The following is a 22,971-nucleotide window of genomic DNA, read 5'->3' as shown; positions in this document are numbered from 1 at the left end:
CTATGCCAGAACTGAGAGATTGGTATAAAAGGCAAGGTCTCTTCAGGAATGGAAATTAATTTCTGGAGAACGGTCGCCAAGAGGTTTGGTTTTTGCTGGCCCAAATCTGTACATTGTCAACTATAATGTCATCAATGCAGAGTTTAAAAAGAATCGATGACGTGAAAATTGGTGGCAGCAGTTGTAACCACGGACAAAACATGTTTTGTTAGCATTGCATCTGCTTTGCTTTGCATGTCCTTGTGCCTCTTAAAGCAGTGCTGGCATATCTGGTCTTCCTCTTGAATTGAGCGAGCATCCTGCTTCATGACCCTCCGCAGAAGAGAGGTTCGATCCGATATCTTCTACACAACGAAAATTCCGCTGGAGCGGGACTTTCTTTTTGTGCACCATGAAGTAGTCCGTACAGAAAACTCGGTCATGGCTATAAGGCCTACCCATAGCCACCTTCAGAGCGTAGGACAGTGATAGCACCATAGTGAAGCACAATGTGGATGCTTAACTTCTCTCTCAGGTGGTGTTTGGCTGACTGACACAGCCGTGCTCGTTGCTGTCTTCTGCTCAGGCGGGCGTCTATCGCGCCGCCGTTTGCACCTGTCCGCATAACGCATGCTACTCCGTTTACACGAAGGCGTGGGACGCGGGCCACTAGATCCGCCACACGATCCGCATGGTGCGGATCCAGAGACCGGGCGGGAGAGCGACGAGCGGTGAAAAAATGTATCGTGTAACCAGCGCAATTGATACTCCAGAATTTTCTCGTGCAGAGCGACAGAGCCTCTCAAACCATGTGCGGCTGTTGTGCTTAGGTTGCACTGCGGTACTCGCCGTTCACCACTGTCGCCATTTGCGATTTCTCACATTTTTACAATGCATGATTGACTCAGTTACACAAACTTTGCGTTTAGCTTCGTTGCGTTTATATGAGCGTATTTACTCAAAAAAATTATCCAGAGGAATGAAAATATCCGTGCTACCCGTCGATGAGGAAAATAAGTGGTGTCGCAAATGCATTTAATTGGAACGATCTTTTTCTTTAAAAACCAGTTCCCACTTTCCGACAATAGATCATTGCTGTTGTTCAGCGAAGCTCAGAGAAGAAAAAAGACGTGTTACTGTATTTTCCTGCTACCAGAGATGTCCTTTACGCAGTAGCCACCACGCTATGGAAACATAATGTTTGACATTTTCTGCTCTTGTTTTAATAAAAATGATGCAACATGTTTTTTTCATAATATCATTCTGCAGTCCTTTGAGAACATTTTGGGGGACTTTGAACAAAATTGAGATTGGGGTTTTTTATTATAGATTTTTTAATCGAGGAGCACTTTTGTCTTTTTGGTGTTTCGAGCATGAACGTTTATTACTTTGAAAATTATTAGAGAAATACAAATGCAGAGGTTCATTATTCACATAAAGGCCTATTCATACTGCAAATATGAACAAGCTAAGATGTTCAAAGAAGTAGCCATAGCGTCCAAAATTTGACTGATTTCCAAAAACGCAGCGTTTTTCGTGAATTTTCAAAAATACATAATTTGCTTAGAATTCCGTGAAATGATAAGAGCTATTTCCTCTTTACTTCTACTTCCGCTAAAAAGAAAGATATTTGTAATATATAGCTTCAACAGCTGCCAGCGTGGATACGAATTTACGAAAACGCACTCTTCGTAAAATGGTCGTCGTCAACCGGCGACACTTGTCAAATTTTCCTGTGTTGAAAAAAATTTTTATTTGAAAACGAACTACGATTTCGTGCTGTGCAGTCATATGTTCACAACATACAAAATTATCAGGAAAATCGGAAACATCAAGTATACACCGTTTTTTGATCTTTCGTGGAATCGACCGTCCGTAATCAAATTTGAACAATCTCGTCGACAGCCCAACTTCGCAGTTCTGGTCGCGTAGAATGTTCACATCGTGACCACAGATCCAAGTTATCCCCGACGCAGGCAAATAAAATAACCTGTAACCATATGTACTTTCAGTCAACGCGTTTCATCGCGCGCCACGAAGACTCTTTATCAACGCTCATAGTACGTAAATAAGTATAGAGAAAGACATTTATAAAACTACTAGATTTGGAAATTCATTTTAAAGGCGTCGAGGGTGTGAGCATGAAATAGCAAATGTGGCGCCGAGCCGTGCTCACTCGAGGGTTTCAGAAGACGTCACTATCTTTTTCCTGTTCAGCAAGATCCACTATATATTTAGCAAAGCGTCATGTGCCTTACGTCAGGTGCCTGAATAGGCCCATCCCAATTGGTTGCGTCGCTTATGTGTAAAACAAAAAGAAATGACAGATAAATCTACCATGAAAAATTCAGAACCTTGAATGGCGTTTCAGAATATTTGTTTATTGATAATAATTCCCATTTATCATTCCTGTAGCTCGATGTCCTCTAAGCAGGCTGCAATCACGTTCTGTAAAAGATGTAGCAGCAGAGTAAACTATGGAAAAGTTAAAAGTAAGTGCGAAATATAGCCTGAATGCTTCTGAAACTCACTAGGGTAATTTTTAATACCAGAAATATATAGAAAATTATCATCACAAAAAGATGGTAGTATATATGCTTGTCATGTAGGTTTATTTTATTTCATGCTCAAAGACATGGACCATAAACAAGTCCATGATACACAATAATTCAAGGAGGGCAAAGGGAAAGAAAATGACACCTTCAAAGAATGTTGATCATGTAATTTTTAGAGGCTCATCCCTTTATTCATTTATGATTCTACACAGGTGAACACGCCAGCAATATCCACAAAAGTTTGACTGGTTTCGTGCAAATATGAAGCATCGGATTGGGAGGATAGAGCACGAGCTGGCTGCACACCTTTTTTTGTTTCGCTTTTCAAAGTAATACTCTGTAAACTGCTTCTACACGAAGGCACTTGCACGGACAGTATTGAAGTTCTTGTCACTTCGCAGACAACCATCGGAACATGAAACCAAATATTGCAAACAGGATGCAAACGGGCTTGTAAGGAGCGTTTAGGAGAGTGACGCCCTGGGTTTTCACATTCTTTCTTCACTATTAATGTTCGTCATTCGGCACATTACCCTAATTCTGACAACCTCCTTCTCACACGATTCACTAGGCGCCGCATTCGCTAAAGCTTTTCAAGATCAAGAATGGCGATCAAGAATGGCTGAATATTTTTTCTAGAAGCAATTCTGGCGTAGGATGTTTTCATGGACATGCACCCACGTCTCGAAATGAATCGAAATGATTAATAACCCAAACATTGGACCAACCGACGCTAAGAGATAGTGGCAGTCTCATGTAGTACTTCCGGGAACCACAGGTGCCTGGCAAGTATCTCGCCGAAAGCACGACAGGGCCAGCAGACATCGATGAAGACTGTGGTTCCTTCCCCTCCCCAACCACCTTAATCCATATTCCCTAAACTTCGGTAGCAATACTGAGCCTATTTCAGGCAAGAATGAGCATTTATTTAAAAAAAATAAGCACATATGTGTTATATTTTGTGGTGAAGCAACGAAAGACAAGGACATGTGGAATGGAAACACGTGACGATACACGACTCGTACTTTTCTTTTAACCGCGAAGCTCGTCTCATGTCACGCGTTGGTGTCACGCAGTTTCATGTCTCGTGTTGGCGTCACGCAGGCCCCGCGTTGCATATACATGAGCCATGCAGGCTGCATTTTAGAACGACAGCGCACCCTTGCCCGTGAAGCCAGCGTCGCCGCATGGCTATTTCAGCTGTCCGAGCCAGCGATGCAACCGCGAAGCGACAGCGAAACACTGGCCTCAGGAGTTAGACATAATTCTATGGGAGAAAGAAGCGCCGGCGATGCCCCAGCGCTCGGCGCAGGAAACAGTAGAGAAACAGTGGAAAAGACACTATAGAACATAAAACGAATTCTCGCAAAACAAAGCAGATAATCACAAGAAAAGTACAGAAAAACGATAGCAAATATTGCTTAATACCACGAACAAAAACAGTAAAAAGCAGATAGACAAAAAATAACAAGAAGCAGGCAAACACAAGATAAAGACAATGAAAACACAGGCGAATTCATGCTCCGCAGTTAGAGCAGCTTTCACCTGGGGTGAAACTGGCTTTGATGAATGTTTTCGTGCCTTTATCCTTTGACGCCCTACAACAAAGTTCAATGTGACCAGGCGGCAATCCCATGTATCAAGTCTTCTTAAACGCGTACGTGATCAGTTAGCAACATCTTCACAAAATTTGGTTCAACATCTTACAATGATTTTCGTCCGAATTCTTTTGCGACACGCAGGTACGGTGGGTTTCTTCGGCGACCACAAGAGCCTGGACTACGTCCTGTTCTCGGCGATGGCCTCGTGCTTCTCTCTGCTCCACACATTGTGGAGCGTAGTAGCTTTCCACGCGATGCTGTTAGGACACGGTTGCGCTTTCCTCTTCGTGCCGGCGGCCCACTTGTTCACATCTTGCATGACAATGCTAACCCAGCATGCGCACGTGGACGTCCTGTACAAGGTCGCGCCTTTAGTATCAGTCGGCGGTGTGCTCTACCTGACTGCCGTGACGGCCTTCATTGTGTCCGGTGGCACACCAAGGAATCTGCTTTCCTGTCTCGGAAATCTGCGACGCGGCGCAAGCGCATCATCTAACGCACCTCAGAGACGTGCGTCTCATCCAGGAGCCTTTTAAGGACAACTGTCATATATCAATGAGAAAAATCATTTGAACGATACCATAACAAAGTTTTATTGCTGCATTTTTCAAAACTAAATGTATGCCTGCTTTTCCTGGAGTATCAGTAATGTGCAAGCCTTGCTCTCCGAGTTGTTGCACAAAGCGTCCTTATTATCCCATTTTACAAGATGGTCTCCTTCACGGTACGGCGAGATCTTGCTTTCTTCCGAACTCAGGCTGGACGATTAGCTGAAAGCAAAGATGTTTTACAAAGAACTAAAACGTTAAATGTGTTAACAAAGCGTGCAATGGGATTCCTTTCAAAGTATTTCTCGATCCATCACACGCATAAATTGGTCCGAAACTCGAGCTCTTGTTAAAGGATTGGCACAAACCCTATCCGTTTATTAAACAGAACAAACAGCGCAACAACGGCGCTTTGTACGCAGCTCTGACTAACAACCATCCTTTATTCCTTTATTGGCTGATTTTATTTCTTTTACTGTATGACGCTGCCGCTTAGAAAAGTGAAGGATAGCATTCACTGATAATGGCAAAAAGCCTCATAAATGAAAATGGTGAAATTACGGAGAGCAAGACGAAGCTTTTCCCAGCAAAGGGAAATTGAACTTGCTAACGAGTGCGTTTTATTATAGCCAGTAGTCGCACTGCTGCAAATGCCGTATTGTACGAAATCACTCATGAACAGTGCATATTTGGCCGTGCCACGTTCCTTTTCCGGGAACCATGCGTGACGCGACAATATACAGTGGCAGAGTGCGTGGTCATTGGTGTGAGCGTGCAAGAGACCACTTGAAGTCTTAAAAAATGCAACATCTGAGGCTGCTTATGAGGCTTCTGTCTTGCCTTCTCTCACATATTTATATATGTGCGCGTACCTTATGATGTAGCAACATACACTTGCGGACATTTCCTATTGTCTAATTTTACCTTCATACGTCACCATCAGAGATTTTCACTCTTGTCGATATGGACCTGCTTGAACGAACTAAACAGGCAATGAGGGCTAGCCCTCCACACAAAATTATTCCGGCCACTATGCGGTATAGGTTGTCATAGGAGCCCATGCGGTCCCGGAAGAAACCTGCGAAGTATATAAATAGGGCATGTTAAAAACGGTGCAGAAATGAGCAACATTTTGCAAAATTGTATTAAAGCGGGGTGAGAGATAAACAAGTTTAATGAGATGAGGCTGCCTGATAACTATGGGTAGACCCCTCTTTCCTCACCCCACTGTCTATTGCATGGACCTACTTTACCATCGATCGTGTGTGAGCTGTGTAACTGATAGCTGTAAAAGCCTTCTCAGCACGGAACACTTTAGGGGCTCGGGCTGTCGTATTCTGGCATCGTATGCTGTCGTCATCTCATGTCGCTTGGCGTAATGCAGGAAGAACCACGAGTATCATAGCTATCTATAGCATAGCCATGTACAGCAAGGAGGTGGGAAAAAGAAGCGAGGCTGAGGAGCATCGATGTGGGGTTGAGGGGAAGGAAAGGGGGAAGGGAAAGAGGAAGAGGGTATGCTGTCATCATATGCTGCCATTTTATGCTACCTCTTGGCGTCACGCAGGGAAAATCATGTATAGCATAGCCATGTATAGCAAGAGGGCGTGAAACGGTAGTCAGGGTGAGGAGTTATGTGAGGTTGAGGGGGATGGACAGGAGGAGAGAGAGGGTACAGCATAGCATAGCGATGTGTCACTCAGGCAAAACATTGTATAACATAGCCACGTATATTCAGAAAACGGCAGGAAGGGGAAAATGTAGGCTTGCGGTGGAGAAATTCCGAAAACAGGGGGGGGGGGGTCTGTGCTCGAGCCAACGTTTCGACAAGTGGACTTGTCTTTTTATACAAGGTTCCACTCTTGAAGAATACAAGTCTACTTCTCGAAGCGTCGGCTCGAGCAGAAGCCAGCTGTTTACGGATCTTTTGCATAGCCATGTATAGTATGATATAGACAGAGTGCGGAAAGGGAAGCGAAGGTGAGGAGGATGTGAGCGTAAAGCACAACAAAGCCATGTATGGCGTTACGCAGGCAAAACCATGCATAACCCAGCTATCTATGGCATAGCCATAAATAGCAAGGTGGCGGGAAAAAAAAGTGAGGGTGAGGAGGAGCGAAATGATGAAGGAAGAGGATGAAGCACAGCATAGCCATGTATGGCGCCACGAACGCAAAACCATGTATAGCAAGGGAGTGAAAAAGAAAAATGAAGGTGAGCAGGATGAAAGCAGGATGGAACAGGGTATAGCGAAGCATTGCCATATAAGGCGTCGTGCAAGCAACACTATGTGTAACAGCCATGCATAGTTTGGTATAGTATGAGCTCGGGAAAGAGAACTGAGGGTGAGGAGGAGGGAAAGGAGGAGAGTAAAGCGTATCATAGTCATGTATGGCGTCACGCAGGCAAAACCATTTATACATAGCCATCTACAGCATAGCCATATGTAGCAAGGCGGCGGGAAAGAAAAGTGAGTGTTATGACGGATCTGAGGGCGTGGAGGATAAGAAGGACGAAGGGAAAAGGTAAAGCATAACATAGCCACGTATGACGTCAAGTAGACAAAACCATGTATAGCGTAGCCATGTATAGCATGATATAGTAAAGGTGTTCAAAGGGAAGTGAGTGTGAGGAGGAATGAAAGCATGAGTGGAGAGGGTTGAACATTGAGTAGCCATGTATGGCGTCACGAAGGCAAAACTATGTATAACATGGCCGTGTAAAGTATGGTATAGTAAGAGTGCGGGAAAGAGAAGTGACGGCGAGGACGATGGAAAGGAGGGTGGGAGAGGGTAAAGCATAGCATAGCCATGTATTGCGTCGCACAGCCACAGCCATATTTAGCACAGTCCTGTGTAGCAAGGGGCGGGAATGGGAAGTGAGGCTGATGAGGAGGGAAAGGAATGGAGTGTGCTATCATCATATGCTGTCGTCTCAAGTTGTCGCTTGGCGTCACGCAAGCAAATCCATGTATAGCATAACCAGGTATACCAAGGGGTTGGGAAAGAAGTGATGATGAGGAAGAGGGAAATGAAGAAGGGAAGGGTAATGCATAGCATAGCCATGTATGGCGTCACGCAGGTAAAACCACGTTTAGCATATCCATGTATAGCAAAGAGTTGGGAAAGTTACGTGACGGTGAGGAGGAGGAAAGGTGGAAGGGAGAAGGTTTAGCATAGCATAGCTATGTAGCCCGTCGTGCAGGCAAAACCATGTATGGCATAGCCATGTATAACATGGTATAGTAACAGTGCGACAAAGGGATATGAGGGTGAGGAGGATGGAAAAGGTGAAGGTGAAACATAACATAACCATGTGTAGCAAGAGGGCGGGAACGCTAAGTGAGGGTTAGGAAAGATGTGCGAGTGAGGAGTATAGGAATGAGGATGGGAGAAGGTAAAGCATAGCATAGCCAGCATAGTATAGCATAGATGTGTAGCATGTGTATAGCGTGCATAGCACGTGTATGGCATGTGTAGTACAGTATAGCAAGTGGTGTTAAGAGAAGGGAAGGTGAGGAGGAGTGACAAGAGGGTAGGGATGAGGAAACGGAGGAGGGTGAGGGTAAATCATATCATAGCATAGCCGTGTATGCTACAGTATAACAAGGGGGTGAGAAAGGGAAGTGAGAGTGAGTATGAGATGCGAGGGTGAGGAAGAAAAGCAGCACAGGAGGGTAAAGCACATCATTCCCACATGTATTATAGCATAGCAAGGGTGTGAAAAAGGTTGTGAAGCGAAGGAAGAGTGGTGTGCCATGAGGAGGAAGAAGAGGAGGAGGGCAGAGGGCACTCCTGCATCTCAAGAAAGGTTTCTTTTACCGCCATAGACGCCCAGCAGGTTGCATGTTTGGAACGCTAGCGCCGCTTGCCCGTGAACGAGAGCGTCCCTGAAGGAAAGGCGAATCAATGCTCCGCACTTAATACAGCTTTCATGTTGAGTGCAACTGCTTACATATTTTTTCGCTCTCAGTACACGTCTCCAGATCGCTCCAAATAACCGCGATTGAAGCTATGTGTTCGTGTTTTAAACTGACGGCCAAACAACGAAACGTTCCTTTCCTCAGTAAGGAAAGGCCTTCATTTTGGTGAGGCCGCCTTATGTCACTATGAAAGATTCCTCACTGAGGAAGCCCTCGGTGAAGGCTTCCTTGGCGCTTTCCTCAGCTTAAGGTTGCTTTGGGGCTACCTTCGTGCGCCCTTAGGACCGCTCCTGGCCCTGAACGAGCGCTTCACCTCACAGCTAGCCCACGTGATGAGCTAGCCCACATGATGCTTGTTTCCGAGGCAACCCTTCCACCCCACCTCTGCGGGCAGGACGCGAGCGTGCGTGCACAGTGCAGCGCGTTTAGACTGGACAGCGTTTAAAGAGGTGGGCGTTTCAGTGTTGCTAGAATGCACCACGTTTTGCGCTCGACTACGGTGGCTTTTCACATTTAGTAATCGCAGTTGGAAGAAAGCGTACACGGGTCTCTATATTAACACTTCAGTTTGGAAGTGATGTGGTGACCCAACTTTTTTTTTTTACAGAATAAACGCTTGTGAGCAAAGCTTATATTCGATAATCTCGAACGCAGGAGCACCGCAACCATTCCTCCCGTGAGGACGGTTGAAGGGAGCTTTCAGAGTACGCTTGCTTCCTCCGTCGGTACTTGGCTGTAAGGAGGCCTCACGTAAGGTGAGGACGCGGTCGAAGGAAAGGAACGTTTCGCTGTTTGGCCCTGAAATCTTTGAGACTTCTTTCACCATGCAGCTACTGCTTTTCGATATATATCTCCTGACAGTTTAATCCAGTGCTTCCCTGTGCGCGCAGAATGAAAGCTGTGCACAATAAACGCGATAACGCAAGGCCAAAGCCGTAATCACACTCACCAAATATCAAGGGATTGCAGAGCATTAGGGGAACGAGGAGTGAGCCTGACACTCCTGACACGACGCACACTGCGTCGGTCCCCATGTAGTCGGCTACCAGCACTGTCTTCATAGTGGCAAGCACACCCATTGTCACTGATGACAGCGCCCGAAGCACGAGATGTGTTATTTGCACTGTCTCCGGTGTGACCGCAAAAAGTAGCCCGGCGGTTATCGCACATCCACATGCTAGAAACGGCCTGCTCAGCCAGCCCATATCTGCGATGAGAGGTACAAGTAGTCGCCCAAGAATCTCCGGTGGTGCGGCGTATGTGATGGACATCGTAGCGTGCGTGCGGGACACACCCTTGTCGCGCGCGTAGTCTACCATTGTATAGATGTGTACAGTGTTCACGTAGTCCACGAGCGTTGACCCTAGAACGGCGACAGCAAAGCTGGTTATCGAAAACCGGGTCGGGACGACACTCCTAAAGATCCTACGCAGCACTTCTCGGAAGACTATCGAAAGTCTGGACTTATAAACCACTGGTATATGAGCTCTACGTTCGCGGGCGATTGAAACCTCGTTTTCCACGGAAGTATCGCAGCTCTGGGACGCTTTTTGTGAATGCTGCTCGGTAAGCTTATGCTGATTTATCTTTTCAGCACACCCATGAGGGCTTGTGGAAGAATTTGCAGAGTGTGGCAACATTGGCTGCTCAGCGTCTTGTGCAGAGAGCGGTGAGGAATCATTATGATTCGATTTTGGTATCCGAAACGTAGTGGAGCGTCGGCAGACTGAAATGTCCTCTTCCGTCTGTTGAAAACACGGTCGCCCCAGGGCGTCATATTCTATTGAAGCAACTTCGACTGTGTGCACGTTGTCTTCAAGTTCCAATGTATCGGCTTTTAAACTCGAGGCGCTGGGTCTGCGGGCCTCATGAAGTATCTTTTCAATCGAAAAGGCCGCGGCAGCCGGCTCCTCTGATTTCGCCAAAAGCTTCACGTCACAGCCAGTTGAGTCTATGAATGTTTTACGCAGGCGCTGGTTTCCATGTACACCGTTTTCTCTCATTGTTCCTGCATTGGTAATCCAGGGCGGCTCTTTCAAAATGGGACATAAAGCGGATATATGCATGATGAGAGCACCGTAGACAAGCACAGCTCCACGGAAGCCGTAGGCGTCATTGAGGGCCGACAATACAGCCGGGAACAAGATGGCGCTAGTGGGATTAGCTGTGAACATACTACCTGCTGCTACGCCTCTATATTTGCTGAAGTGCTGCAGGACCACCACCGTATGCGACTGGATCACAACTCCGGCACCAATGCCTGCGTATGTAGGCAAAATCATAAACACCAATTCCATAAAATCTGTGTGATGCCGTAGTTCATAACTGTACTAGAACCTATGACCGTCACTGCTATATTCTATTATCTTTATTACACACATAAGGCTTAGTGCAAGAAGCAACATTCAAGCTCTACCCATGTTTATAAGCATAATTATTGTAGTGCACAAGGACTAGCTTGGCTTGACCCTAAACATGGCATGAAGAACAGGGCGTGCATTACCGTAAATATATTGGGCTAGAATAGTTCTTGAGAACAAATTGCAGTCATATCTGTGATGGATTTGCGATTGGTGAAGCTGTCTAGGAAGTGAGAAACGACGTTTATGAATCTCACAATTTCTAGGCTCAAGCGGCGTACCTTGTGCTTTATCAGACGCTACATGCTTAGTTCAATTTCGTTTAGACACAGGATAAGGTTGAGTAAAGTAGGCAGAAATACCTCTAGTATCTGTTTTTCGTGAGCATACACACTTCGTTTCTTCAACGAAATCGAGAAATTGCTCTTATGTCAAACAGTTTGGGCAATTTTTGTGCCAGCAGCTTTGCACCTTAAAATAGCTAGGTCTCTACAGGCAATGTGTAGGTTAGCTATGCGTTAGACAAATTTACAAAGTTTGTAGTGTGTTGTGCCAGCATCTCGACATAGCCGCGGGCTTTGGCTTAAACGCTAAATAAAATGCAAGTATCTGAATAGAAAAAAAATATATTTCAGCTCACCGTGCACAATCCCCATGGTAAAGGACATCCAGGAAATGCTCGGAGCAAACGCAGATGCTGCCATACCCCCCCATGCGAGAAAGCTGCCCATCAGGCCAATCAGAAACAGTGACATGTGCTTGTGGAGCATGCCAACCAACAGACCTGCATGGCAATCACAAACGCCTTTTATATCTTAAGCGCGTCTTCCCCCCTCAATGCCCATGGACAGTCGGTCTGGTGCATATTATGGCTCCTGTGAGACACTGGTACACGTTGTATTAAAGTTCCCGACATTGCTTACGCAGTTCATCGCTACTGAAAGAATGTACACTGATTGGATACATTTGTGGCAGGGGCGTAGCCAGAAATATTTTTCGATGGAGGGGGGGGGGGGGTATTATACTTTATGTTCGTGCATGCCTTTGTATGTGTCAGTGTATATATACGCAAATAACATTGGAAATTTTCGGGAGGAGGGTGGGTTGAACGTCCCCCCCCCCCACATCTCTTGCCTACGCCCCTGATTTGTAGGACGCGGTGTTGTAGCTGAGGCCTGTCACACGTTAGGCATTATCCGCCGGCAAAAGCAAGTGATCCGTTGAAAGAACGCCCATATCGAAGCTTCACGGAAACGGGACGCGTAAAGGGCAAGCATATGTGAGTTCAAAAATTATGCTGGTGTGTAGCAGCATTTGTGTAGGCGTGTAAACTTTCATAATGCGAATGTAAGAGGCATATTTCATTTTACTTTTGTGTTTAGTTCTCTTGCTCTTTTATTTTGCTCTTTTGCTTTTTAAGACGCGTTTATTTTATTGAAGTCGCAATACATATTGCATCTCAGCAACTTTCAGCACGATGTTAAAGAGATGCCTCGTTAGTTTAATTAGTGCCTTGACGACATGAAATGTAGCGAAAAAAATGATTAAAGAAGGGCTGAAGGTCTATCCTTTCATGCATCTTTCACATATTATTTATGCTACATGCTTTCTATATTGCCTTTGAGCAAGCACTTTGTAAGATCTTGCTATACTAAAGTTCTACCATAAGAGGTCCATCTAATTTGCATAACATGGTCACCACAAATCTTTAAGCACATTATTGCTAGCCTACTATATACAGCAAGGCGTTACGTGCGATCTGCATTATGAGCTCAGAAGGGCATGCAGGGGTTTTTAGCAGCAAATTATCCCGCCCACGAGTGGTGTTGCATATCGCCACCACAGAAATGCAGTCGGCGCAGCTACTATCACACCCTCGACATTATGCTCCGCAACATGAACAAACACTTAGAGGAGGCTTGAGCTACGCCTTCAAGAGTAGAACGCGCTAGCGTATTCGGGCCCCGTGCGCATCGTCTTTTCAGCTGCTTGCCTTGCTTGGATTCTTCGTGTATGCTTTAACCGTGCCGCAAGAAAGCGAGCGTTTGTGCGCGTAACATTCACCGTTTCAAGGTGTCCTAGAATACCTACTGCAAGTACAGCTGCGCAGTGCCTACTACACCATAATCTTCCTTCTGCGAATCAGCGTAGGGCCCACTACGCGTCCGTAAGGCAACACGCGAACATAAGCAGCTGATCACTTTGTTTTCGTTTTTGCTGCTGATGATGATTAAATATGTCTCGGCGATTTGTAATGGGCGGGTTTTTAAAACACCTACCCCTTGCGAAATTCACGTGTTTTGACGCTTGGAGCGATTCTACGCTTCTGACACGCGATAAATATTACATGCGTTGAGATCGGTCACCACATTCCAGAAAAAAGTTTGCCTTTTTAGTCCGAAAGTTATAGTTACGGTTTCGCCTTGTAGGGCTTGGAAAAGTTAAACATTAAAATGATGAAATTGCCGAAAATGTTAAAAATAAAATTTATAAACAAAGAAATTGTGCCAAAGTATGCATGCTGCGCCAACAGTCGTAACTAAAAGATTCCTGGTGCGATTCAAACGCGACTCGGCAGGTAAGTAGTGAGAACAATATCCTGTGCATCTGACCTCCACGATGACCATATCTCTGAGCTAAGGTGCGTTATCATAAAAAGACTGATAAAGTCGATATTTGGCAGGTTTGTTTTGCACACAGTTGGCCATAGTGCAAAAAGTTAGCGCTAGTTTTCAATGATTCTGCTTGAATGCACAGTAGAGCACTGCACGGGCGGGATTTTACGGCCCGGGCCCGGCCCGGGCCCGCTTTATGAAGCCCGAGCCCAGCCTGGACCCGTCGTTCCAAGCGCGGGCCCGGCCCGGGCCCGGGCGTGCATGACCGGACCCAGCCCGAGCCCGGCCCGGGCCCGGGCGTTCATTACTAAACTAATGCAGGGCGCGCTTGTTCATGACGAGACCCGACCCGGGCCCGCTAGAGGATATTAGTTGTTGATGATGATTACTAATGATGCCGTGCGCTTTGTAGCGGACGATCGGACGGAAAATCCGGTGTGTACATGCATCGAAATGTTGCTTTGCCTGCGGTGGTAGCTCAGCGGTTAATCTGTTTCGCTGTTAAGTACTAGGACGTGGGTGCGATTGCCGCGGCCACGGCGGCCGCAATTTGATGGGGGCGAACTGCAAGAACACCCGTCTATATTGTCACGTGGTCGTGACGTCGACGAAGACAGCAGTCGGCGTTTTCAAGAGGAAACTTTATTTGGCCGAACTTGTGGCCGGGAAACGGAAAGTTGATTTACAGCAATACACACGGTGTGCACTGATAGCGGCGAGCAGAGCGTCGACCGTCGATCAACTGACAAGCGATCAAGCGCGTCGGCTTTTACACAGGCGCTATCGAACTTTCCAGCAATATCGCTGGTGGCGGCGTTATCTCTAGACAAAACTGGAACATTCGCGTGCGGGGCGCAATCTTAACAAACCGATCTACTACAATCGCGACGCTTCTAGAACACTACTTCGCGGACAGCGTCGAGCGTTGATAACCGTCCCTGCCGGTCAAACCCGAATACATCAAAACAAGACAAGAAGTGGGCGTGGCATTGCCCCCCTCTGAAAAAGCATCGTCCCGATGCTTATGAAAGAACATAGAAGAGAAAGAAAACAAAACAAAACAAAACAAGTGCATACACAAATAAATTACAATAACGAAAGAAAAAATAGAGTCCCCAGGCTCGCTAACGCGCAAAAAACGGCTTAAGGCGCACGACATGGACGACTTCAGGTCGCGCACGGCGCCGCTGAGAGTTCGTAATGCCGTCAGGGGCAACCTCATAGTCGAGTGCTCCGAGGCGTCGAAGTACCCTGTACGGTCCGAAGTATCGTCGAAGAAGCTTCTCACTAAGTCCTCGTCGGCGTATTGGCGTCCATACCCATACACGGTCACCGGGTTGGTATTCCATGTGGCGTCGTCGAAGGTTGTAGCGGCGGCTGTCAGTCGTCTGCTGGTTCTTTATCCGTAGGCGGGCGAGCTGTCGTGCTTCTTCGGCGCGCTGTAGGTAGGTGGTCACGTCGATGTTTTCCTCGTCGGTCACGTTTGGCAGCATGGCGTCGAGCGTCGTTGCCGGGCTCTGTCCGTAGACCAACTTGTATGGCGTCATCTGCGTCATTTCCTGTACGGCCGTGTTGTACGCGAAGGTCACGTACGGAAGGATGGCGTCCCACGTCTTGTGTTCGACGTCGACGTACATTGCCAGCATGTCGGCGATGGTCTTATTTAGACGCTCGGTGAGGCCGTTGGTCTGTGGGTGGTACGCGGTGGTGCGGCGATGGCTTGTGTGGCTGTATTCCAAGATCGCCTGAGTTAGGTCAGCCGTGAACGCCGTACCTCTGTCGGTGATGAGAACCTCTGGGGCGCCGTGTCGAAGGACGATGCTCTCAACGAAGAACTTGGCTACCTCAGCGGCACTGCCTTTGGGCAGGGCTTTTGTTTCGGCGTAGCGGTTGAGGTAGTCGGTAGCCACGACGATCCATTTATTTCCGCAAGTCGACGTTGGGAACGGCCCCAGGAGGTCCATCCCGATCTGCTGGAATGGTCGCCGAGGAGGCTCGATCGGCTGAAGGAAGCCTGCTGGTCTTGTGGGCGGTGTCTTCCGTCGCTGACAGTCTCGGCACGTCCTTACGTAGCGAGTGACGTCAGCGGCAAGGCGCGGCCAGTAGTACTTTTCGTGTACTCGTGCGAGCGTTCGGGAAAGTCCGAGATGTCCAGCCGTCGGGTCGTCGTGCAGGGCATGCAAAATTTCTGGTCGCAGTCCCGAAGGTACAACGATAAGGTAGCTGGCTCGGGCCGGAGAGAAGTTCTTCTTTACGAGGACGTTGTTTTTCAAAGAAAATGATGCCAATCCTCGCCTGAATACTTTTGGGACAACGATGGTCCTGCCCTCCAGGTATTCCACTAGACCCCTCAGTTCAGGGTCGGCTCGCTGTCGTTCGGCGAAGTCTTCGGTACTTATGGCTCCCAAGAAGCTGTCATCATCCTGGTCGTCGGGCGTTGGTGGGTCGACGGGGGCACGAGACAAGCAGTCGGCGTCGGAGTGTTTCCTTCCGGACTTGTACACGACAGTAATGTCAAATTCTTGAAGTCTCAGGCTCCACCGTGCGAGGCGACCTGAAGGGTCCTTCAAGTTAGCTAGCCAACACAAGGCGTGATGGTCGCTCACAACTTTGAAGGGCCTGCCGTAGAGGTATCGGCGCAGGCTGCACGGGGTCGGTCATCGTCGCTGCGGTCGGTGTTGGGACCTGGGGCTGCCTGGTGTTTTCGGGAAGGAGCCCGTACTCTGGCTGCAGTCCCTTCTGCCTGCGGCTTGTTCGACGATCCGGGATTTCTTTGCCGTCGTCCTCCTCGCGGCTTGGGCTTGGGTCAGCGCTTCGCGGGGGCGTCCGGATCATGGAAGAAGCAGCACCTCCACCAGATGTCACGTGGTCGTGACGTCGACGAAGACAGCAGTCGGCGTTTTCAAGAGGAAACTGTTTATTTGGCCGAACTTGTGGCCGGGAAACGGAAAGTTGATTTACAGCAATACACACGGTGTGCACTGATAGCGGCGAGCAGAGCGTCGACCGTCGATCAACTGACAAGCGATCAAGCGCGTCGGCTTTTATACAGGCGCTATCGAACTTTCCAGCAATATCGCTGGTGGCGGCGTTATCTCTAGACAAAACTGGAACATTCGCGTGCGGGGCGCAATCTTAACAAACCGATCTACTACAATCGCGACACTTCTAGAACACTACTTCGCGGACAGCGTCGAGCGTTGATAACCGTCCCTGCCGGTCAAACCCGAATACATCAAAACAAGACAAGAAGTGGGCGTGGCAATATACTTATCGTTAGGTGCACGTTAGAGAACTCAAGGTGGTCGAAATTAATCCAGTGCCACTACGGCGCGCCTCGCAATCATATCGTGGTTTTGGCACGTAATACCAAGGAATATAAATGAAATGTACCGTATGTGTCAACCTAGAATAAAAGACCGAAATCTTTATTCCTCCCATGGGAACAACCGTGATCTGGCGCATTGTTAGTGCTGTTAAAATATATATATATATATATATATAATATATATATATATATATATATATATATATATATATAATATATATATATATATATATATATATATATATATACGTGATCTGGCTTGTTTAAAAAGGAAACCCACAACGATGTATTTGTTACTTTCACAAAGTCTGGTCCAGCAGACGAAACGATAGTGAAAATATACAGTGCCAATCTATATTTATACTGGTGAAAAGAAAAATAGTACTTAAACTGTTTTTCCTATTGTATTGCTAAGCTTTACTAACTGCCAGCTGTTTACACGTGTCACTCCAGCTTGGCACAGTATACCTTAGACCATGCAATGCATAACGTTCACGTGTGCTCGAAGGCCCGACTGACCGAGTCCGGCCCGGCCCGCAGCCTCAAGCCCGGGCCCGGCCCAGGCCCGCGCCTTCAAGCCCGGGCCCGGCCCGGGCCCGCCAAAAAAAATCACAGCATATCCACGGAGTGAATGATGATGAGTGGGCGAAGCTGCGGAGGTTCATCGGTAAACCATGAATCTTCCGTGAATTCTGCCCAGTACATCATCACCGACGTGAGATCGGGCGCGTTTATACTAAAGGTTTGATGAGTTATGACGACTTGCAGCTCACTTTAATTTTACATGTACGCTGTGAATTTTCATTGTTTAGAAAACCATTGCTTTAGAAACATCTGGCGTCTTTCGTTAAGCAGCTGGCGTCTTTTCGTTTTGCTTTAGAAAACATCTGGCGTTCTTTCGTTTTGCTTTTAGAAAACATCTGGCGTCTTTCGTTGGTTTATTTCATCAATCAACGACGTTTTCAACAAAATTTTTATTGGTTAATCACGCACAGGAGAAATCTCACCTTGCACAACCTTGGAGGTAAACAATGGCTGCTAATGGGAATGAGAGACAGAAGAAGTCGGCTTTTAGCTAACACTTACACTTCTACTTCTACTAACGTTTCCTACTGGAACATGCCAATGGCTGCTAATGGGGGAATGAGAGACAGAAGAATTCGGCTTTTAGTTAACGCGCACGCTGCGAATTTTTTATTGTTCAACAACGCACAGGAAAAATGTCCCACCGGCACCACCTTGGAGGTCAAGATCTGGTAATAGTGTTACGACTGGTTACGCACTACGACTACGACAACTACGAGGGACGAACGGGTGCCGCTTTAAGGAGCTTCGCCTCTAAAACGCTTCGGACGGCCCGGCCCGGGCCCGTGCTTAGCTCTAATGCAGAGTTCCGCATATAAAGGAAAAGCACGTAAAAGTTTCTGTGAAAATATTCATTAGAAGAAAAGTTATCACTGTTCGCGTAACTCTTGAATGCCAAAAATCACGTTTTGAGAAAAATGGCTTTAAAGATTTCAACCGAATGTCCATGTAACGAAGAAATATTCATTATATCTGAAATTCACCAGGCTCGTAGCTTGGGACCTCCTATGAAACGGCACAACCTTCTTTTGAACGCGCTGAAGCACATATCTTTTTCCTAGTTTGTTTTGCGTCTCCAGCTGACTCTCAACCGGGTGCTCCACATTGGGTCCACGCTTGGCATATTGATTCCCTAACTTGCGTTGACGCTTCTTATTTGTCTTATACTCCGCCATATTTTTTGAAGTCCTGTAACATTCTCCTTGAAAAACGGGAACTAAGTGCTAGAGCTCGAAATAGCATACAAGAAAGCACAGACAGCCAAGCGAAAACGTGCGCAACTTAAACGGAGGGCCGCAGCCGCTTAGTGGAAATTTTAATATAAGTCGAAAACATCACGTTCCACAAGCTTTAGAACGCACTGAGACAACTTAGCCTTACGTAATATGTATACGAAACAACATTTATGACCAGATGCCAATTGTTGTGGAGTTGGAAACCTTCAGTTTCGCTCTCGGATGCATCTAGGAGGGGTTGAAATAATGGTCATAACTTTCGAACGGCTCAAGATAACTACATAAATGTTTTGCTAAATATTCTCCGATAGACAGGGCGCTTCATAATAATAAATTTCAAAAATCAATTTTTTTTTCATGAAATGTGTTTTTGAAGGTGGTGACCTACCTTGAGGAGACTCCTCCTACTGCAAGATATTCAAGTAGTATTGTTTTCTAAGCAGTTTCAAGCAATTACGAGGCTCCGTCGTAGAAAATGTATTTGCCACGAAAGAGGCCTGGCTTCGATTCTCACTAACACCAAAGATTTTTTATTATTTATTTTATTAGCATCTTTCTCGAGTTTTCGGTCATAGACACCACGGACTTTTCACTCACAACCAACGACGCCGAAAACGGAATTTCTGCGCAACAAACTCTTTAACGCTGCGGCGTTAAAATAATATGGCCGCTAAGGTACTGCTGCTGAGCTATTCCAGTAGAAAAAAAATTGGCGAAGCTTGCAGTAAGCCGCGCAAGGCTTGAAACAGTGAAACTGGACACTTATGAAGACTAATTAGGTTGCTTCTAGGTCGTTTCTAGGCCTTAGCTAGGTGATGCAGGTTCTAGGTTGCTTGTAGGTTGTTGCTAGGCTTTAGTTAGGTGAAGCTAGGCAGTTTAAACGTTGATTCTCAGCGCAAAGAACACAGCGACATCACAGCGAACACAGCGACCTCAACTACAGAGAGCCACAGACACGACACGGTTGTCCAAACTCCACAGACAGAAATTCGCTCTGAAACCAAGCGTTCGAACCTCTCATAGATCTACGGGTACGTCGTCGTTGGCATAAGCCTTCCACCACTTCGGGCTCTTTTCGCAGGCGCCGTTGCTTTTCCCATCCACTAGCGTTCCCTCGTTGTACGCACTCAGTATCGTTAACTCGCCGGCGTCGCGTCGCAGCCATTTCTTGGGCTAACTGTTGCCTTCTTCACCTTTAGTGGAGCAGTGCGGAGTAGTGGGATTTACCGAATTTCTGTGGCACATGCCCGTGTCTTCGCAGCCATTTGTTGGGCTAACTATTGCCTTCTTTTCTAGTGGACCAGTGGTGAGTATTGTGATTTACCCATTTTCAGCGGCACATACCCGTTTACGATGATGATAGTTTTCTGGATCGATACACAAGAAACGATTAGCTAAACAGCTCCGCTGCTAAAACTGCCCCTTCGCATACTGAAGAAGGCTTTACTGCTTTCCAGTTGCTGCGTTCCTTCGATCTGGCACGCGGAACTTCAAGGCAGCATGTAACCGACTTGCTTAAGGAAATGAGAGAACCAGGATGCTAAACAAATCATTCCGCGCATATGTGCATGCTTACCTGAAGTTCGGTGGCAGCACATGAGCAGAAAACCTGGCCAGGAAGAGGTTTCGCGATTCAAGCTGAACTCCTCAATAAAGGCCACGTAGAACCACCCCATGGTCCGACTGGTGGCCACCGCAAAGAGGTTTGTGAACATTGCCACTGCGACCACATCCCATCGGCAGTCAACACGGTTTCGCATCAGGAATCTGCGCACGATATTCTGTAAGCACGGTATACCACACACACACACACACACACACACACACACACACACACACACACACACACACACACACACACACACACACACACACACACACACACACACACACACACACACACACACACACACACACACACACACACACACACACACACACACACACACACACACACACACACACACACACACACACACACACACACACACACACACACACACACACACACACACACACACACATATATTATTTCTCGCACTATTGCTCAACACAGTCAATTGGGAGTTGCTCAGCATGCAGCGTGATGAAGTACGTTTGTTTCGTCACAAGCAGTACCCTAAGCTGCAACATTCTTTGCAAGAACGTTTCAACAGTTAGGTTTGTTATATGCACGCCGTGTTCCCGAACGAAAAGTCCCCGAACAAAAGCTGCGGAATTAATCAAGGGGCCCTTTCTTATTGGATAGCGATATGAAGCCAAAATATAATGAATCCAAATGAGCGTAGAGGGTGTTACCTTTAGTTTTTTGTTAAAGTGTAGTAATTATGTCAAATGAAGGAAAAAATATTGACGAACGTTTGAGCTTCGCCTGCAAGAGTAGAACGCTATACCGTAATTGGGCCCCGTTCGCATCGCCTGGCATGGTTGAGGCTGGCCTCGCTTCGCTTCTCGGTGGATGCCTCAACCATGCCGCAAAGATATGAACGCCTATGCGCACGTAAATTGGCCGTTTCAAACTATCCTAAAATGCCTACTACATGTACAGTGGCAAAGCGCCCACTAAGACATAATTATCCCTTTAGTAGATTGTCGAAATACTCCCTACGCGCCTGCGAGTCAACATGGGCACCTGCACAGCGGCATACGTTGTTGAAGTTGTTGCTGATAATGATAAATAATTGTTCATGTGTTCTTTGTAAATGTTGGGCCTTTAAACCAACCACTCTTTGCGAAATTCGCAAGTTTTGACGCCTGATGCGATTCTACACTTCTGCTACGCAATATTGCATGGGCTAAGTACACTACTTGCACTAGATGACGTTCATATCGTTTCTTTAACAATTTCAAGCACGGCCGTGGCTCTGTAGCAGAACGCTTGCTTGCCACGTAGAAGTCCTGAGCTTGATTTCTACTCGAACCGAAGATCTTTATAATTTTTTTATTTGCATCTATCTCAAACTTTCGCTTCCGGAAAACGCCTCACACCAACGACGCCGACACCGGCACAGGAATTTTTTCGAAGCGAGCTCATTAACGCTATCGCTTTAAAATGAATCAACATGGAAAACTTGGCTTCGCAAAAGCCAACTTGACATCGATGGGACCAAACCTTTAACTTTTGTATGTAGTATCATTATGTGTATGTATATTTTGAGGAGGCGTAACGCTAGAGTGACCTAGAATGGGGGGAGTGTCCAAAGCGCCGGCTCCCGCGTGGGCCTTTTGCCGTGAACTCTCGCGCCGCGCCGCTGCTGCGCCGGACCCGTGGGCTTTCCGCGCTCGGGAAGCGCGCGGAAAGCGAGGGGCGTCTGCTACGCGCTGTAGTTTTTTGCGCCGTGTTTCCACACAGGGCACTTCAAGTCTACTTAACTTTTATGATGCGGTGCAGAATGGAGCTTATCCATCTTTAAGCGTTGTGTTAGTGCTGGGGCAACCACAGAATGCAAAAAATCATGTGTCAAGCGGCATCAGCGTGGCATAGTTGCGGTTACAGAGTTCGAGAACGTTGGCGCGCGTGTAAAAACGCGTAAAACGGGCACGCACAAGCAAAGAACGAAAAAACAAAAACCCTATTCACACGAGTAATCGGTCAATAGCATCAGGCATGCACGAATTAAGAGTAACAAAATAAAGTAAAATGCTCGCGCAGTCAGCTGAAATACTTGCGCGCAGTGACCGCTTCACACTACGAGCTTTTTACTCATGGTCGCCACTGGTTTGCTAGCCATATGCACACCGCTTTATTCGACAATTAATTAGCCTCCACTAGCACTTTATTATGGACAGAGCACACCGGGAAGACGCAAGGGAAGAAAAAAAAAGGAAAAAAGGAGTAGAGACGGCCATACGACTGCAATGCTGTTGGCTTATTTTTGCTTCTGAGGTAGCGTACAACAAGGCTCACCGTGCGCAAACATTTGAAAGAAAAGCAATGCCAGGTAAACTACCCTTATTCCACCAAGTTTTTGCATAAAAGGCGTAATATAGAAAATCCTTGACAAATATCTAGATATCACGAAACAAAGTTACAAATGCCCCCATTCTTGTTGTACAAGCTGCCGAAACGAAAATACGGTAAGAAATTGACAAATAGAAGTGTGATATCTCAATCACTTCAGAAAATTGTTCAAATGCAGAGATACCTTTTGTACCTAGCCGCATGTTGCAATGGATCGCTGAACGTCAGTATGAAACGTTCGCGTGAGATGCGTGCATTGCTTCAAGCCTTCACCATACGAAA

At 46.7% G+C, this 22,971-nt stretch overlaps 1 protein-coding gene across 1 annotated transcript; it reads right to left on the bottom strand.

Annotated features, from left to right (window-relative positions):
• Positions 1 to 5,468: 5,468 nt before the first annotated feature.
• On the bottom strand, positions 5,469 to 20,483 carry LOC119386953 (monocarboxylate transporter 11-like). The gene is made up of 5 exons (XM_037654248.2): positions 20,305 to 20,483; positions 11,606 to 11,749; positions 10,572 to 10,865; positions 9,555 to 9,968; positions 5,469 to 5,761 (listed from the first exon to the last, which is right to left on the bottom strand). The coding sequence occupies exons 1-5, from the start codon at positions 20,441 to 20,443 to the stop codon at positions 5,610 to 5,612; spliced, it is 1,143 nt and encodes a 380-aa protein (XP_037510176.2). The 5' UTR covers positions 20,444 to 20,483; the 3' UTR covers positions 5,469 to 5,609.
• Between the last annotated feature and the right edge of the window lie 2,488 nt (positions 20,484 to 22,971).

This window comes from Rhipicephalus sanguineus, chromosome 3, assembly GCF_013339695.2.
Source record: "Rhipicephalus sanguineus isolate Rsan-2018 chromosome 3, BIME_Rsan_1.4, whole genome shotgun sequence".
Classification (NCBI taxonomy): Eukaryota; Metazoa; Arthropoda; class Arachnida; order Ixodida; family Ixodidae; genus Rhipicephalus; species Rhipicephalus sanguineus.
Note: the sequence above shows the minus strand (reverse complement) of the source record. Positions and strands in the feature narration are given on the sequence as shown.

Coding starts and splice junctions, on each gene's coding strand:
- LOC119386953 (XM_037654248.2), bottom strand. CDS start 20,443: ATGTTCACAAACCTCTTTGCGGTGGCCACCAGTCGGACCATGGGGTGG. Junction 10,866..11,605: donor TACCATGGGGATTGTGCACG/GTGAGCTGAAAT, acceptor CTACATACGCAG/GCATTGGTGCCGGAGTTGTG. Junction 9,969..10,571: donor ACATGGAAACCAGCGCCTGC/GTAAAACATTCA, acceptor TCGCCGTTCTAG/GGTCAACGCTCGTGGACTAC.